Source organism: Microcebus murinus, chromosome 9, assembly GCF_040939455.1.
Source record: "Microcebus murinus isolate Inina chromosome 9, M.murinus_Inina_mat1.0, whole genome shotgun sequence".
Classification (NCBI taxonomy): domain Eukaryota; kingdom Metazoa; phylum Chordata; class Mammalia; order Primates; family Cheirogaleidae; genus Microcebus; species Microcebus murinus.
The window spans coordinates 70,513,687-70,533,717 of NC_134112.1; the positions used below are offsets into that span (position 1 = coordinate 70,513,687).

The 20,031-nt window shown below is 32.9% G+C and overlaps 1 protein-coding gene across 3 annotated transcripts in view; it reads right to left on the reverse strand.

Moving 5' to 3' along the window:
- Positions 1–20,031, reverse strand: part of TFEC (transcription factor EC) — a 72,532-nt gene that overhangs the window by 29,696 nt on the left and 22,805 nt on the right. For 2 of the 3 annotated variants that reach the window (XM_020289759.2, XM_020289758.2), the window contains 2 exons: positions 15,599–15,844; positions 8,458–8,544 (listed from right to left, as the gene is read on the reverse strand). In XM_020289759.2, the coding sequence (XP_020145348.2) occupies positions 8,458–8,544; positions 15,599–15,772 (261 nt within the window). In that variant the 5' untranslated portion in view covers positions 15,773–15,844. The other variant, XM_012736167.3, reaches the window with a different exon arrangement.

The following is a 20,031-nucleotide window of genomic DNA, read 5'->3' on the forward strand; positions in this document are numbered from 1 at the left end:
AAACCCAGGCCTGTCTGACAGAAAGGCTGGATTCTTAATTACCTTACCCCATTGTGAAAGGGCCCTTGCCTTTACCATTTGTAGCTGTTTTTAATGATCAAAAAGGACGAAAGGCATTAGATTATATTTTTCTCAATTTTACTCTTTGCCACTGCTATTTTCTGCACCTCAAATTTCCTCACCACTTCAATAAGCATGAAAATCCAATCTGCCTTCTAAGCTTCAACTTAGGGTAATTGGTCTTCAACACTCTTCCCCACACCAGCCTTGTTTATTTTTCTCTCCACCCAAATACTCTAGGACTAATAAACTTTTCATAATTTTTCTAATTTGATTTATATTATTGTTTTATCATTCTTAATTTTTGCTCACTTAACAAGAGAGAGGTTACCACAGCATATACCTATCATGTTACTGAGAATAGATTATTTATGTAAATGCTGAGAATATTTGGAAATATATGTTTGCATATATGTGTGTGTGTATATGAATATATATATAAATATATAATCTCATAAATATGAAAAGGACAGAACATCTTATATATAGTGACATATTATATTTCCAGATAATTTCTTAGTATAGATATAAACAGGAAAAATATCCTAATTCTTATGTATGTGTAAGAGAAAGAGATATCATATATTTAGACGAAGTTTCAAGGGAACTTAAGGGAAATGTTTGCGTTCTTTGAATCTCCTTTTGCTTTTCATGAAGACATTCACTGTGAACCTAAAATGGTAAAAGTGAGCATGAGACTATTAGAATAACCGTAGACATAAAAACAGCTAAAGCAGGTATAAAGAGAATCACTGTAGTGCGCATACACTATACAATGTATGCACACATGAAAAACTGGTGTTTGAAAGATTATTGTCTTTCCTGTAGGGTGTTTACCCTTTTATATGCCATAAACCAAATTTTTCTGGTTGTAGGACACACATTATTGATTATTCCCTCTTAACTTATTTTCTTTGCTAAAGTAGAGCTATGAGGTTTGAATGATAAACTTTGAACAGAGAAATCCCAGTGTGTTATTAATTATTATTTTTGTCCTATTATGACTAAATAAAAATAATGTGTTGAGCTGGGAGATCCCTTGTCCTTCATTAGCTGGTTTATATAATGCAAGTAGAAAAGATAAATATAAAACAGAAAATGATAGCATAAATACTTTTACATCATACATTTTATATGCACATAATCTAATGCTAAATTAATAAAAGTAATTATTAAATTTAAAAACTGCAACAAACAGTGTGAACCCTCACCTTTTTGATAAAAAAGTCACAACAAAACATTAGTTTTGATAATGTTTTACTAAATAGACTAATTTTCTCCTATAGTTGGGAACACTAAAAACAATCTTTTAAGTAAATAGATTTGGCAATACAGCATATTACATTCTAAGCATTTCAAAGCTCAATTTCTACATACCTTGTTTTATTGACTATAAGTCTATAAAGTTTAAATTCAGTAGTTAAGGTGGTTTCATCTCCAAACACTGAAAGAATTCCAAAATGTACTTGCTCACCAGTTTTAACTTTGAAGTGTCTATAACCTTCACAATAGCAATGGTTTTCTCTTTCTCCTTCATCATTTTCTTTTCCTTAAACTTGGAAACAAAAAGCAGAAAAACTAACAGAAACTTCTGCACTAAGGTGAACTTTGGTTCTTCTTTGGACTTTAAGACTAATCTGGTCTAGATTGTGATTGACAGAAGCTTGTTCATTGATGTTAGGCAGTCCTTTCAAGTTCCAACCAAGCACAAGGGGTTGTTAATATTTACTCATTCCTCGTCTCTGAAATGGTCTTGAACTATTACAGTTTACTTAGATTTTCAAATGCCACCAGCATTTACAGACACCTGATTGAAAAATACCTATATATGTTAAAATAAATGAGTTACTATGAACAACCATGTCTCTGAAACAAGGGGTGAAACTAGGACCAATGGGTGGAAATTATAGATAGACAGATCTAAACTCAGAGACTAAACAATCATTCAGCTGGAGTGTGGCGGAGGATCAGATCAGTTTCAGGTCCCTTCACATCCTTTGATTCTGCAGTTGTATGAAGTGGCTACTTTCTTGACTACTAACACAGCAGAGTAGGATTGTTGCCCTGGTTCTATACAGGACTGGATTAAAACCTCTATCCTGCCATTCATTAACTGTGTGAACTTGGGAAAGTTAGTGAACTTCTCTAAGCCTCTTTCCTCATTTGTAAAATGATAATAGGTAATTTTAGTTCCTATTTCATAGGTTTGCTGTGAATATTAAATGCAATTTTTCACAAAAAGTGTTTTGAACAATCCCTGCCACCTAGTTTAGGTATCCAATACATGGTAGCTATTATTATTGTCTTTATCCTTGTTACTGTTGCTTTTTACCCATTAAAAATATTCCTAAATAGGAATTATAATGGGGACAATTACTTTCAATACTATGTGAGAATTTTAGGGTAATATATCTAATATACATTTGCTAAGCATCTGTGATATGTTAGGCACTCTGCTGGGTACTAAGAATAAAATAATAAATAGGTCACTATTCTAGGCTCCAGGGGCATAGCAGTGAAAAAAACAGTTATAAAATCCCTGTCTTCAAGGAGTATAAATTCTAGAGGTGAAAGCACATAATACATAGGTTAACACAATAATAAATAATTTTTGCTTTTCTACTTATAAGTATCAGAGGATATATAAAATAAGATATTGATTTGGGGAGTCAGGGCATGGGGTGTTTTAGCCAGGGTAGTTTGGAAAGCATCTCTGACAAGGTGACAAAGATGCAAAGAACTAGGACAAAAGCATTCCAAACAAAGAAAGGGAGGTATCATGGTTCTAAGATGATAATATGTTTGTCATGTTCAAGCAGCAGGAAGAATACTATTGAGTCCAGGCCCTAAAGTCAAAAAGAAGTGCTGGCTGTGACAAGGTGTCTGGATTATATTCTGAGTATTTCAGGAAATTAATAAAATGTTAAGCATGGAGAAAAGGATCTGTTTATTGTTTTAGGAAGATTATTCTGGCTGCTATGTGAAGAACAGCTGTAAGGGAGCAAAAAGTAGCAGGGAAGCTAAGTCAGAGCCTGTAGCTGTAGTAAGAGATGATAGAACATGATGATGGTGAGAAGTGAGATTCTGGAAATTTTGCATGTGGATGATAAGAATATCCTGATAGATGTGGGTGTGGAAGCAAGAGAGAGAAGAGCTAAAATTATGTCCTGTTTTTTTGATTTCACATCAATCAAAAATAGATTTTTTAGAGGGAGGAGTTTTCCTTTAGCCCTGTTAGGTTTAAGATGTCTGTTAGAACCACAAAACATATCAAGTAAGTGGTAGGATACAATGAATCTGGCAATAGGGGCAATATCTAAACTGGAGATGGGTTGATATCACACTAGGGTGTGTATAGATATGTGAGAAAAGAGATCTGAAGACTGAGCCTTGGCACACTTCAGCACTTAGACATCTGTTAGAGGAGAAAGAACCAATACAATGAGTAGAAAACCAGAGAATATGGTACCACAGAATCCCAGAGAGTACTTCAAGAAGAAAGAAGTCGTAAACGATGTCTAATGTTACAGAGAAGCCAAGTCAAGTAAGAATGAAAAAAAATGTTATTGGCTTTTGCATCTATTGGTTTTAAGAACTCCTTTAGAATTGTGAGGACAAAAGCTCTATTGAAGAAGAGAGAATAAGAGGTGAGGAAGTGGAGGCAGGAAGAAAATAGAGGCAATGAACTTTTTGTGTAGAGGAGTCATGAAATAGCAGGGTAGCCAGAAAGCAAATGAGTTCAAAGGCAGGTGTTTGTTTTGTTTTGGTTTTAGTGGATGTTATTAAACACTAGTGTAATGCTGATGTTTACAATCCAATAGATCAGCATATACTCATCCTATGAGGAGGACCTATATAGAGTAAGTCCTAAAGGTAAGTCCTTAGAAGAGAAAGAATGTGTGGGATCCTGGACACAAGTGGTAGCTAGGATTGACTTTAGATTATGTGCTAGGAAGATTATTCTATTAATAGAAGGGATAGCATAAAAATGAAAATAGATGCAGATGGTCTAATATTAGTAGAGCTGACATTGCAAATTCAATGAGTAAGTTTTAATCTGATTGCATATATTTTCTCTCTGAAACATGTCATGACAGGGAAATCCTCTGAGGAGTGAAGAATGGATTTTGGAGACCTGAGGATTGATGAAACAGTATTAAATAGTCATCTCAATTAATGGGAATTTTACCAGGTAATAGCAGTAGTACTGTCTGGCAGTGGTAATTGCCCCTGTGAAATTTTGGCACTATATTTGGAGTAAGTACCATGAGAAATGTGGTTAAATCCTGCCCATTCATCTGCTCAAGTTAATATGTAGCATAAGATAAGAAATGGTTTTAATGGGGAATGGGGTTTGACCAGGAAAATAATATGAAGGGAAATGGGAACTTGTTAAGACTGTTTACAAGAGAATTGGTTATAGTTCTGGACCAAGGACTCCAGACAGGTTAAGATGAAATTTTTAAAATGCTGTGAGTGGGAAGTAGTAGTTATTGAAAACAACCCATTGATTTTGGAGTCTCATCAAGCTTGAACAATAATGAAACTAAACCACTAGACTAAGTGCACTGAAAAAATAGAACGCGATGGTCAAAAGTGTGGAATATAAATGTAATGAATATAGAGAAATTGGTCAAAACAAGATCTAGGTTATGACCCTGTGAGGGGATGGTTTAAAGGGGGAGGAGAAAAATACCATTGATGCTCAGGAGCTGGAGACACGGAGGCTAACGTGTCGAGAGCACGGCTGACTTGGGTGGACGTTTCCTGCACTTTGTCTCTTTGCAGTCCAGTTTGTGCAGTTGTTGTGGTAAGAACTAATTGACTGTTGGATAACTCTCCTGACCAAATAGAAATTGAGGGATAACTTTGGCTTAATTATTCAGATTCTAGTGACTAATCATTCACCATTCATTGCTGGGTCAAAAATACCTAGGCTAACTTGATCTATAAACACCTTGAAGCACTGCATTCAACCTGATTAATCTGAGGAACCACCACAAGTAGCCCAGGCTTCCTCTCAGCAACTTCCAAGTTTCCCACCAGCAGAAATTATAACATGATTTTCTACAGAAAATATGCAAATACTTAGAAATTCTCTGTCACATCGCAGGTAAATGCTTAATAATTATTATTATTGATAAAATATCCTCATTTTTTAAGCTTACCATGATGAACATCTGTTGATTTAGCCTTACTAGAATCTGCTCAACTCCTGTTTAGCAGGAGTTACTTTGGTAACAACTCCTGTTTTTCTGGTTTTCATTTTGAATCTAGATAATTTATTGGAGGATACTGCTCAAGACACAGCTCTAGGGTGGGCCCAAGATCCAGAAAAACTGGCTTAGAGATAGAGATGTGACAAAAGTTACTCCAAAAGGGATTATCTCAGGGCTTTAACCAGGAAAAGGGGGTAAAAAGAAGGTCTTCTTCTCTTAGATTGCTCACCCTGACTGAATGTATTCATTAGAATGCATGGGTCTGTGAGAATCTGAAAATCCTGACATAATTAGCTTATAAAATAAAGGACAAAAAATTATATAATGTGAAATCCATAGGCAAATAATTCTCCAGGGATATATAAGCAGAATATCTCCTGACTCTTTGTACCTCTTTGTTTCTTTCGTTTCTCCTCAGTTTATCTACCCTTTGGTAAGAAAATGACTACAGCAACTCTGCAAGTCACATTGTCCCGTCCTGGACAGGCGAAAATATCCTGGACAGGCAAAACCTTTCTCTTTCTTGAAACTACTTTATAGATTGAAGAAAACTTTCCAGCAGGTCTCAGTGATCTGCTCAATATGCCAGAATTGTAGCACAAGCCCATTCTTAAAACAATTTCTGGCAAGGGAAATGGGGCCAACAGAATTGGTTTAAATTAATCAGAAACTTCCTCTTTCTTGCGAAGAAGTGGATGTCTAAAAAAATCTAGGTTAGCAAGAAAAAAGTGTATGCGTGGCTGGGAATAGGCTATGACAATGTGTGCTCAACAGCTGAGAATAAAGCTAGCACAGAAGAAAACAGAGGCAAATTTACAAAAGGATGCCCACATACAATATTACTTAGGGATTTTTAGATGGCATGAACCAATAAATTCCTTTCATGCTTAAACCCCATACGAGTCAGGTTATACCACCTGCAACCAAAAGTTCACTAGCTAATATACTTACTCAAAGCATTCCTCTGACTTTAACAAGTCTTTTCTTTTATCTACATAAACTATAAAAATCCTTCAGTGTTTTCTGCCTATATTCTACCAGCTATTCTTATACATTCTCTTTTTTTTATCACTTTTTGCCTTACATAGTTCTCTTAACTTGCAACTTTTCTGCTTTCACATCTATCTCTTAAAATTTTAACTAGATAGCACTTCATAACTATATTTCAAATATCATCTCTTCCCCAAGAATTTCCAAAAATTCTCACTTTAGCATGGTTTCTCCTTCATTCGAACTGCAGAACAACTCTCTGATGAGCATTTAAAACATACACATGTAGTCTACTAAGATATCAATTAAAAACCGCCTCAAGGATCAATATTTGTAATTATTCTCCTAATGCAGAAATACCAAAGCAAAGGTTAAGTTACTCACACAATGCTAAATTAGAACCTGTGTTTGACACAGATCCACATTCTTTCTGTCCTTGCCTCTCAGGTACAACTCATCATGCTGTCCCACTACAATGTCAACTCTTTACATGTGAAGTGTTGTCTTACTTATCTTATAGTTTTGTATTGTGCAAGTATTATGCTTTGCACATAATAAGTGTTTAGTAAATATTTGGTTAATTGGATTTCTTAGTTTTATATGTGGATCTAGAATTTTCAATGATCACTGGTTGGCCAGGAACAGATATTTCCTTATATAAATACAGTAGGCCAGTAGTATCTATTTTTTAAAAAGTACATTCTGCGTATCAAAATCAAATTCATGATAGTCATTACCACTAATTTTTACTGAGTAGTCCATTCTACATAGTCTCTACAAAACAAGTAGACAATTTGACAAGGAGAATATTTCAGTATATAATTTCAATGAAGTAAGTACCATGTACAAGGAAGAGAAGATTATAGGAAATTAATATTACTTTCTCAAACCTAGAAGTTGAATACTGGTTAAGAAAAATAGCATCCTCATGCTGTGAAATTAGACAGGGAGAAATTAGCATTAATAACATATTTATCTAGACTCAGAATTAGTCAGCTTTCATATAACTATGCTCCTTGAAATCTAAAGAGAGACAAGGTAGAAAGAGTTGTCACTCCATCCTAAAAAAAAAAAAGAAAAAAGAAAAACAAAGCCTACAACCAAAACCGAATTTTAAACCTCTCATCTGGTATTGGGCAGGTAATATGAGTATTAGTGACTTGCTCTATGTGAAGGTCCTGCATGCCACAGAAAATGAGGAAAGAGATACTTCTCTCGTTAAATAGTCTATTTAAGAATTAATAAAGTAAAAAGGGATACTTTCACCAATATTTTTCTTAAGGCCCTAAATTTAAAACATCCATCATAGCATAGCCCAACCCCTTGATTTATTGATTAACAATTCACAATACTCAATATAGTCAGAATTCACTTTCTTAAAATGAAATATTTAAAGTAATAATTCAATTACAATTTTCATATTCTTTTTCTCATGTTTTCTAAATGGCCATAAACCATAAACAAACAAACCAACAATCATACTTCAAAATATATCTAAAGAACTTGCCCACTCTTTACATATGACATTTTTTTGTGATTCATAAATGAACAATCAGAAGGCAATGGCAGTCAAATGGAAGATAAGACATTATCTTTTCATTGAATATTATTCCAGGTATTTGTACTGATTTCAACATAGAAGTCTTTCTATATGCTTTAAAGTAGGGCGAGGCCTGTTCTACCCCTTTACAATACAACTTTAACCTCTGTTTATTGGCTTAGAAGTAAATTTATAATTGCTGCAATCTTTTTCTTTCCTCTAAAAATGTGTAGAGTCTCTGCATCAGATAGCTATTAGTCATGGTAAATCGTCAAAATTTAGTCATGATGTTATGAAAGTATTCATATATGCTGTGCTTCAAAAAGAAAATCTTAAGATTAAATCATGCCAAGAAAATGCTATAGCACATTAGATATATAATTAGATGCATGTATATAGAAATTAAACAGATACAAAGATAGATACAGAGAGAGATAATAGTACAAGGTCTATAATTTTCCTTAATAACATTATGTAATCTTTTTTCTGTACCAACAAATATTTTCTAACATTCATCTTTTTTCTTGTCTGATTCAACACTGCAGAACAAAACATCATTTACTAAGCAAACAAATTTTATTTTATTTTTTATCATCACAAGCTATTTATTTCAGTTTCAATGACTTCCTTTGGTCTGGAAACACTTACTGTTCTTTGCATTAGCATAGGAGAGTCTGTTCCTTCCTCTTTAAAACTTGATTCCATACCGATTATATCCTCAATAACGTCCTCCATCTAGCAAAATATAATACATTTAGAATTTTGTACATAATGATAAAGTTGTGCTTCACTTTGAATCAGAGAGAAAAATTCTAGCAATCTTTAAAAGTTTCTTAGACAATTTAAATTGAGGTTATATGCATATCACAACCCAGAATGTTTTAGAACTGAAAATAAGGTAATCCTGACACTTTGATATGTTGCTTTTCCTTGCATTTGCTTCCACAGGCTGACAGATGACAGTTGGGTTAAGCACCTTGGGATGGTCCCTTGAAAATCATTACCTACTTAAAGAGTGGTTACCATGAAGTGCCTCGAGCCAGGCAGAGCCCATATACTTATCATGGACAGAGATGACTTCCTACAAACTTTATTTTTCTTTTAAAATGTTTGATTGCATCTTACAGGTGAATATCCAAATATTTGTGGTCAAATTAGAAATATTAATAGAATACATGGAGACATATCATCCCATCTTCTTTAATGACCAATGATAATACTAATAATAGCAAAAGCAATAACAACAACATAAATAATCATAGACATTTTAAATAGTAACAATACAAATCACATATGTAGTGCATGACATGTGTCAGTCACCACTCTAAGTGCTTTGCATGTATCAGGTCATTCAATCTTCACAACAACTCTATGAAATGAGTACTATTATTATTTCCATTATATAAATGAGGAAACCAAGAGAAAGACAAGTTCACTAGCTTGTCCCAGATTATGCATTAATATTTAGAGAGTGGCATAGGGAGGACTGATACCCTGGAAATCTGGCTCTATAGTCCCAGACAACTTTCTATTCCCTTTCTCAACTCCTTTCTAAGATAGATGTCCTCCCCTTCTGTACTTTAGCTGGGGACAATTTAAAAAGCATATATTTTAAAAAATATGCTTGCTTCTCTCTCTCATCTCTCTCTCTTCTAGGTCTAGGTCTCTTCTCTCTCATCATATTCCCTATACTATGTACAGACACACCCAGGAGTAAACTCTGGCAGACATAGAAAAATACATTATAGTCCATTGATGATATCTCCTAAGGAAGATTTCTGGCAACTGTAGAGAATCAAGTGTTCAGAGACTTCTAATATACTCCCAAAGGCAATATGACAAAAATTTGGAACACTATTCATACATTCATTTAAAAAACATTTATTAAGCAATGTTTATTGCAAGTTCTTAAGATAAGAACTGGAGCTATCGTAGTCAACAGCATGAAGTTCCTGCCCTTAAGGAACCCAAATTCTTAAGAAAAAAGAAGGTAAAGAGTTAACAATGGACTGAAGAAACTAAAGCAAGTAGGAGATAGAGCTTTTGGGGAGCAGATGTTACTTGAGGAAGTGGTCAGAGAAGGATTTATTTCGACAGAGACAAGAGTAAGGGTGGTCCTTGGAAAGGAAGTGAAAATGCAAAGACCTAATGTAGAAACAAGCTCAACATGTTTGAGAGTGAGAGGGCCAGTCATAATGGAGCAGAGTGAACAAAGTTAAGAGGGGATAGTAGCAGCTAACTACATATGGCCACTGAGCACATGAAATGTGGACAACGTAACTGAGAAACTGAAATTTTTATTTCATTTAATTTTTAAAAATGTTACTGAATTTGAGCTAACTTAAAATTAAATATAAATAGCTGGATGTGGCTAGTGGGTACCATATTAGAGAATGTAGCTCTAGTCATGGTCAGGACTTTGGATGTTATTCCATATACATGGAGAGATCGTTAAAGGATCTAGCATAACAGAAGGATATGTGTGTTTTGTTTCTTTTGTTTAGTCCAATCTCTGAAGTAAATTCTTGATTGTTATTAGACTCAAATTTTTTTCATGATGTTTTACTCATATTCCACAATTAAATGGGCAAGAAATTTTTACTGAACAGTTGTGAAAAGATCTGAGGAAAGAAGAATGTCCCTTCTCTTCTATCTTTAATTCTTCTCTTTTGACTATAAACATGCTTAGGTTTCTCTTATTCCAGACAGCTTTTTTTTGTTACATGTGAAAGTTCATCCTCCTTTGGAGGCTCTGCTTTTGCCTTTAACACCACTATTCCTTATTTCTGTCATCTGCCTACATGACTATCTTTCCCCCTGATTTATAGAAGACTTTGGTTTTCCCATTATCTTAATTGATATTAAGATCTAAAATAGGCCGGGCGCTGTGGCTCACGCCTGTAATCCTAGCTCTTGGGAGGCCGAGGCGGGCGGATTGCTCAAGGTCAGGAGTTCAAAACCAGCCTGAGCAAGAGCGAGACCCCGTCTCTACTATAAATAGAAAGAAATTAATTGGCCAACTGATATATATATAAAAAAATTAGCCGGGCATGGTGGCGCATGCCTGTAGTCCCAGCTACTCGGGAGGCTGAGGCAGAAGGATCACTCAAGCCCAGGAGTTTGAGGTTGCTGTGAGCTAGGCTGATGCCACGGCACTCACTCTAGCCTGGACAACAAAGTGAGACTCTGTCTCAAAAAAAAAAAAAAAAAAAAAAAAAAAAAAAAAGATCTAAAATACTTCCAAAATCTTTGTCCCAAAGCTTCCAGTAATCTCCATAATTAAAAACCTAGGAATCCAGTGGCTGTTTTAAAAAGGATGACAAACACACCATTTCACATCACATGAAACAGAATTAATAGATCAGACAAAGCTAGAGTTACAAATCAGCAAAATAAACATCCTCAAAATAATGAATTACGATAATAACATAAAAAGACAAAGCAAGTTGCTTGACAAAAATCAAAATGGAGATAATAGGCATGGAAAGTATAAGGTTAAGGACAATGGAAAACATTTAGAAAATTTTGGAAATTTAAAAATAAAGGTTTAAAGAACCAGATTTAAAGAATGACAAAGGTTAAAGAAAGAGAATCAAACTTTTCAACAACACTGAGAGCAAGAAGACAATGGGATGATATTTGAAGTATTAAACATAAGGAACTTTGAACCTAGACATTTATAGCCAACAAAGTATCCTATAAATGTGTGGGTGAAATAAAACTTTTCTTAGGCATAAAATCTCACAAGTTTTATAGCAAAAAGATCCTTGAAAAACAGTCTTTCAGGAAATCCTCTAGTCAGAAGATAAATAAAACCATGAAATTAATATAAAATATAAAAATGAGTGAATAACACTTAAATTTTTGTAGTCTAAATAATAAGAAATATATATACATATAATATTTATATATGTATTTCTGTTGATATGTGTACATACATGTGTGTATATATCCATGAATTCCATAAGTACAGAAAGATATGTGAGAACAAGAAGAAAATAAGACCATACTAAGGTAGATTTTTACTTATGTGTATAACATAGATATTGCTAAATAAAGATATTGATACAGAAAAAAGTAACTATATGGCTTAAAATATTAGGAGTAACATTTTAAGTAAGTAAGTAATAATAGAAGTGTGTTTTAAAATATTAGAAGTAACAAACTGGAAAAACAAGAAAAATACAAACTTCAATGGAAGATAGAAAAGAGATGGCAAATAAAGAAATAGAAAGTATAGCAACTTAAAAACATGAACAAAGATAACATTAACCCTAATAGAAAGTAATGCATGAATATAACTGAGTTAATATACTGATCAAGAAATTCTCTTAAACTCTCAAATTGGATTTTTTTAAAGTATTGTAACATTTTATCTATAAGAGACACATTTAAAAATAAGATAATAGATAAAGCTGAAACAAATTGAAAAAAGTACCATAAATATGACCAAAGGGAAGCCACAAAAATGATTTTAATAGCTGGCAATATAAAATTCAAGGTAAAATGTAAAGGAAAAATAATACCAAGTGATGATGAATACATATGCACCTAAAAATATGTATAGCAACAACTGTCAGAATGTTAGGGAAAAAACAAATTGACATTGTAGTTGAATATGTTAGCTCACCACTCTCAAAATCTGATAGTTCACATATAAACCTAAATTTAGACTTCTCTTTACCTATCCTCAAGGCCTTTCCTTATGTCTTGTCATCATCTAAACTGTTCCATTTCTGAAATATTAAACCCACTATCTTATTCATCAAATACAGCCTTTCTTTTAGATTTAATCTAGACCCTGTTGCAGATCATCTGAACAATTTTTATTTTCTGACCTTTTATGCCTTTGCCCTATTATCTTTCTGCCCAACCATCCCAAATATCCCTGGTGGTCAAACTCTCAACCTTCTATTTACTCTGAATTTAAGGTGGAATACCTTGTGCCCACCATCTTACTGATACTCCTTTTGTTGGTATTTTCATTGGCTGCTAAATTTAATATTAATAGATATATGATATATTATCATAATATACATAACATTCTACATACTATAATTATTTCTTAATATTTTTTCTCTCCTCCTCAACTTGAAGTTCCTAGACAGTACAGATCATACATTGTGCAGTTAGTTCCTTGAGCATGTGGCAATGACAGTTCTTCTGAATAAAGAAACAAATAATGAAACTTGAATTTTGAAGGGTGAGTTGGAATTATCCAGACAAATGGTGGATATTGAATGAGTAGGAGGTAAATGAGGGATGTCAGAAGAATTGGACCACCTGAGACCACTAGTGAACCCCTATGGCTGATGCACAGAGTTCCATGAGGGTGCTGAGTGATAAGTCTGGGACAGGTGCAAGGGTTAAGTGTGGAAGGGTCCTATGTGCTATAGGTACAAATTTGGATTTTATCTCAGAAAAATGCATGTTATAAAATGTGTCTTTTGATCTTATATTTCTTTATTTCATAGACCTTTCTTTAATCTTCAAATTATTTCTAATTCCAATCACCAAATCCCAAATCCAAGAATTATCTCACAGATGTATTCTGTGATAGCTATGATTTCTGGGGTCTTCTTTGAACTGATGAAATGCTCTCTGATCCCACAGGAGGACAAGGCTTAGGAGAAAGAAACACCAAAAGATGGCAACAGCCACTATCTTCTTAGCTCCCACTCTGTTGTTATGTTAGGAACTTTTAAAATGCAAGCATCAAAACAATTCTTCAGGGTATAAAAAGTTCACAAACTTGATTTTTTGAAAAAGTCAACAATCTGCAAGCATCTGTTAATAAAGTTCTTAAATAATTTTTTTAAAATGTGGGTGAGAGAGGTTAAGGACCAAGACTCTACTACATTATCTGTGTCCAAAGACTGTACACTTTCTGCATAGAGACATAGACTCCTGGCACCAATCAAAAAATATTAGGAAATTGCAACAGCATAAGATACATACTAGCTATTAAAGATACCAAGTCTGTGAATGATGGTAGTACATGAAAATGTATACATGATAAGTCAAATTCAAAGAGACCACACTCTGATTAAAACTATTACAGACTGAATAAAACTATGAATAAATGGACATCAAGTATGGTTGGAAGAGACTTTTGTATACATGCATAGCTTAAAGTGCAGTGATTTAAAAAATTTTAAAAATTTTTTTATGGCCATTGTTCACATTGTCCCCAGGCCACTGCACCTCTTGGGACTTCCAATCTTTCCCAGCCATAGCACTCTTTGACTGAGACCACCTAAAGGACCACTAAGAATATGCAAATTTCCTTTATGTATACAAAGTTAGTATAAAAGCAAAGATAAGGGGTGTGCCTAAGGAATAAAAAATGTCCTATGAAAAACCCAGAAGTCTGACAAATGTTGCTTACCCATTCTCACTTTTTAGGAAACATATTTCATAAGATATGTAATATGATTATTTTCTAGGTTTGACCTAGAATTGACTGGCGCACTCATATCCTTTGGGATTTGTTTTCTTTTTTTTTTTTTTCTTTAGAAATCAATCTTCCACATAAGGAAATGAACTTTGACAGAGGTGGCTGTAAGATAAATTGTATTGTGTGTAGTTCTAATATTTACTGTACAGATGATTTTCAACCTACATATATTTTTACAATCTTCATAGAGTGAATAGAGAGCCTGGTTCCACAATTTTTCTGGGAAAAATTTTAATATATCCACTATTGAAAAGTTTAAGTAAATATATGTGTAGAGATTTACATTCAGTTTTGGATTTCAACAAGTCATATTTTGTGGTTGTTTTATATTTCATTAACAATATACCAGATTCTTATCTTTTTCTCTTTTCCAGATTAGCATAAAATTTGTTAAAAAAAATAAAATCTTCCTTCATTTGAAATTCAAATAATGAGATTCTAAGCATTACTCTTTCATGCCCGGAAACTGTAGATTTAATAGCTGAAAGTATCCACCTGAAATCAGCAATAATCACCAAGAACATAGATTAGGAGATTAAACCTGGGAGATCCTAGGACCATGGCTCTAACAAATCTAATCGGAAAAAAATGAAAAAGAAAAGAAAAGAAAGCCCTGTTATTAATGTAGTTTTTCTAAATTGAGATATTATAGGAAGTCTTTTTATCAGTTCCAGTTGTTTTCTAGTTCTATTCATTTTTCAATTTTTTTTGAAGATTCACACAGCAAGTCAAAATCAATTTAAACTACATGAATCTAGACACTCTTATTTATTTTGTATCCTCAGCATCTCTAAATTCCTGTCATTCAGTAAAGTGTAGGCAAATATTTGTTGAAAATAGAAATGAATGTATAGGAAATCAAAAGTGAAAAAAAATTTGGATACAATTCCATAAAATATTAAGTACTACAATAAGATTATTAGTCTTATTCTAATAAACATTTTTACAGCAGGAATTTACTGCTGTTTAAACAACTCCTGCCTGTTTTGTTTTAGTGCATATTTCAGATGATACAATTATTGATACATATTTCAACTAAAGTTATCAGAAAATCTTTACAATTAGAGCTAAATCTTCTAAACACATATTACTGTTAGTGCCTACTTTGACTCACATTGATACATAATAGAAATGAGTATTAAAAATGAATTGTTATAATTTATTATGCATAATAATTTTATATGGTTAAATGATAATTAATTTTTAAAAACACATTCCTTTTGTTAAATGAATTTGCAAGTAGAATGTTTACTGTAAAACTGTTGACTTCAATTTAACAGTGTTTTTTTCAAAAATGGATGATATATTTTCATAACCAGCCATTAGACATACATGCCATTCTGCATTGTCATCTTCTTTCCCAAGAGTTAGTAACTTGGTGATTGGGTTTCCTGTGGGGCCAGCATCACTGTCTGGAGTTGTGTGTCCATGCTGTACCAGGAGTGCACTGCTTGCAGGCTGTGACCGTTTAAGAGTCTGGCTGATGATCTGGTGATCAAGCGTCATGAAAGAATTTACTTGCTGTCTCTGGGCCTTCTGTAGCTGAGGCCTTGAAAGACTTTCCCGGTGGGCTGGGACCTACAAAATTGAAACCCAACAAATGCAATGTGAAGCATCATCTGTTAAATCATCGATTTCATTCGACTACTGAATTATGACAATAAACTATAACCGCTAGTTTCTCTCAAATCTACTATCTGTGCTTCTGTCATAAGTTGCATATAGTTTTAATTGATTATGGTTTCTAAGAAGTAATTTAAATTTTACCAAAATATTGTAAATGTTAACCATGTTTTTAAATGAATAGCCCTGAAAATTAGGAATAAATATATATAAGCAGCAGTACTTTTTGAGGGTCTATAAAAGAAAAGACTAAAATAACACAGCAACATTAATAATACAGCTAATTAATTCTTATAAATAATTTTTATAATATATTTCCTTGGATTTCTTTACACATAAATATTCTATGGAATATAATCAAAGCATTTTTATTTTTTAATTTTTTATATTGACAATATTATTTATTATTATTAATATGACTGTGGTAATTATAAGATCAGATGGTGGCAGGGTGAGGGACTGGGATCAGTGTCCATAAAAAAATTTTATTAAGAAAAATAAAAAACCACATATGAGGGAACAGAAAATAGTAATAATGCACTAAATATTAAAGTGATATCCTATTGGGTGTGAAAATCTAGGTGATTTTTTTTCTACTTTTCTATATTTTCCAAATTTTCTATACTGTGCCTAGTTTTATCTTTTATAAATTTTATCCTTAAACCCTTCTATATTTTCACCTTATAATGACAATAAATTGGTAAAGTCATTGTTATGAATTGACTGAAAGAAGCACTCAAAAATAAAAAGAAAATTATTGTCATGTGCCAACTAAGTAATAACTGCCCAGTCTGAAATCCCTTTTTCAAAATATGCTTTTAAAATTCTGTGCATCTTCAATTATGATAGTTAATGTTATACCATATACCATTTGTGTAAGGACAATTTTAAGCATTTCAAGACTTCCCTTTAAAAGCCTAAGAACGTAATATTGCCTGCCAGTGTCTTTATATTTACTATGCAGAGATGTGGCTTCTAATACATTTTCCTCAAGTGGCCTGTATATAAACCTATTTAATATTTCCCTAATGTTAAACAATAGTAAAGATTGCTGTACAGTGCTTAGTTTTCCTTTTATTTCAGTTACACAAACTACTCCTTAAATCCCTTAACATGCATTAGCCTAGATAAATAGCATTTACAAAGTGTTTTGCATTTAAATTAGCTGGTTTGGGGCACAATATTGTGGTAGTTACTTTAGTTTAATTCTGTTATGCTGACATTTTTAGCATTATTTTAATTGTACTACCATAAAATAATTTTTCAGTCATATAAAAAAGATTAAGATTGGTAATAAAGATTACACATATTACTAATTATATTGCTATGAGCTTTAAAGTTGTAAAATAACATTTCATTAAAATGCCAGTGGTAATTTTTTTAGGGTAGCTATTTAGATTATCCTACTGTTTTAAGTTAATCCTTCTTAATCTGTACACATTTACAAAATATACATTATAAAGAACATTTTCAATTTCACAAATCTGAACATCTTTCACAGGATGTAACTGAATGCTAAAGGACATCGTATGCCTACAGATGGAAAATATCTCTTGTTCTAAGAAAAGTATGTTGAATCAGAATTTACAACATGCATTAACTAATTCATTTTCTACTTTTCATCTATTGACTCTAAAAGCCTTTATTGGAGCATTTACTCTTGTGTTACATCAAGAGTGGAAAAGAGGTCATACATGAGATCCTAGGGTTTTAGGCACTTACAATCTATTGGGCAGTATTAATATCAACTATAGCAACAATAACAATAATGCTAATAATGATAAGCAACAGGTACCAAGCTCTGTGCTAAGCAATTTACATACATTATTTTATTCGGATCTTGTTATAACCTTAGGAGATAGGTATTATTAGTATCCTCATTGTACCACATAGATGAAGCCACTGAGATTTGGAGAGTTTAAATGGCATGTCTATTATTAATATCATTTAGCTAGTAAGTGATAGAACTGGAATATAGAGCCTGCCTTGGCTCCTGAGTAAATGATTGAAATAATTGCAGTATAAAAGAAAAGCTCAGTAATGTGTGCAATGAATTTAAATTTCTACAAAAAACAGTGATTTTTAAAAACACATTGGAAGAGGAAGTGATTTTAAGTCAGGTGTGAGAGAGAGATGGCCTTACACAGAGGGCAAAGTAAAGGAAATCTCAAATGGAAAAGATCAATATGAAACAGAAAAGAATTTGGAAGATAGTTACAAATTGTAGTCACGGAAATGAACCCACAAATGCTTTTCCTTTCTCAAAGCAAGATTACCATCTCCTCTTCAGACCACTCTATTCAGAGCCAGAATAAAATATAATATGGCACCAGTTCTAATTCTACCCAAATTATTGGTTATTTATAAGGGATTGCAAAGGTTTAACAGGCAAAAGTGAGTGCTGTCTTAGACCTTATCTACACATCTACAAACTAAGCAGAAGAGACTAAATGCTTAGTGAAGTATGGGAAGATTCAATGATTACACTACAGCTTAGAAAAATCTCTGACTTTTCCTATTATGGACTGATTCCAGAAGAATGGGACTTGTTATAAAACATGAGTTTATCCATGTGCCACCAATTTTAAAATACTTTTAAATTGCCTGGGGTGTAAAAACAAAAAATGATCTATTGAATTTCTTTCACACAATGTCCCACTATTTTGTGGGATGAAGTAAATGAAATTATCAGTTGCCATTGTTCATTTATACAATTATTCAAGAAATAGTTTTGGAGACTCAAACATGCATGGGCACTAACTGGAGGGTAAAAGGGAGATTACCACAGCGTTTGCCCTCAAATGGTATACAGTCTAGTCACAATCTAGACAGTAAAGGAAAAAATAAGCTCTTCAAGGGTGAGGACTGTATTTATCTTGCTAGCTGCTAAACTGCCCCATTTCCTGCACATACCCCAGAGAATGACAGATAGCAGGTACTTAAAAATATGTGTTCATGTGTGTTCAATGAAGGAATGAAATAATGAATCTTTAGAGTACAGTGTATAAGTACTATGGTGATTGCAGGAGCTTTGGGAATCCATTATAGTTCCAATGGACATTAAAGGGATAATAAATGAATATTATAAACAATTCTATGCCCACTAGTTTTATAACCTAGATGAAATGGACCAATTCCTTGGAAGACACAATCTTCCTTTGGAAGACACAATCTTCCAAAACTCACACAAAAAAGAAATAAATAATTTCAATAAACAATACTAAATAAATTGATCGATTAAAAATCAAATAATGTAATCTATCACATCAACAGACTAAAGAAGAAAATCACATGATCTTATAAATAAATGCAGAAACAGCATTCAATAAAATTTAACATCCCTAGTAAACTAGGAATAGAGGGGATTTTCCTAATCTTGATAAATGATATCTATAAAAAGCCTACAGTTAGTATGAATACAGCAAGGATGTTCCCTCCCACAACCACTCCTTTTTTACATGGTATTGAAAGTTTTATCTAATGCAATAAGACAAGAAAAGGAAGTAAAAAGAGTACATATTGGGAAGGAAGAAATAAAACTGTCATTGTTCACAGATGACATGATAGTCTGTGTAGAAAATTCAAAAGAATTGGCAAAAAAAACCTCGGGGAACTAATAAGTAACTATAGCAAGGTTGCAGGATATGACGTTAATATGCAAAAGTCAATTGTTTTCCTATATACCAGCAATAAACAAGTGGAGTTTCAAATTAAAAACATATTGTCATTTATGCTAGCTATTCAAAAAAATAAAATACTATGTATTAATATAACAAATTATATATGAAGAAAATTATAAAACTCTGATGAAAGAAATCAAAGGATGAAATAAATTGAGGCATAGTCCATGCTAATGAATAGGAAGACTCAATATTGTCAAGCTGTCAGTTTTTCCCAATTTGATTGACAGATTCAATGAAATCCAATGAAGATCCTAGCAAGTTGGGTTTTTTTTGATATCAACAAACTAATTTTAAAGTTCATATAGAGAGGCAAGACTCAAAATAGCTCACACAATTTTGAAGAACAAAGTTGGAAGGCTGATACTACCCAACTTCAAACTTACTATATAACTACAGTAATCAAGACACTATTGTCTTAGCGAAAGAATGGACAAATACACTAATGGAACAAAATCAAAA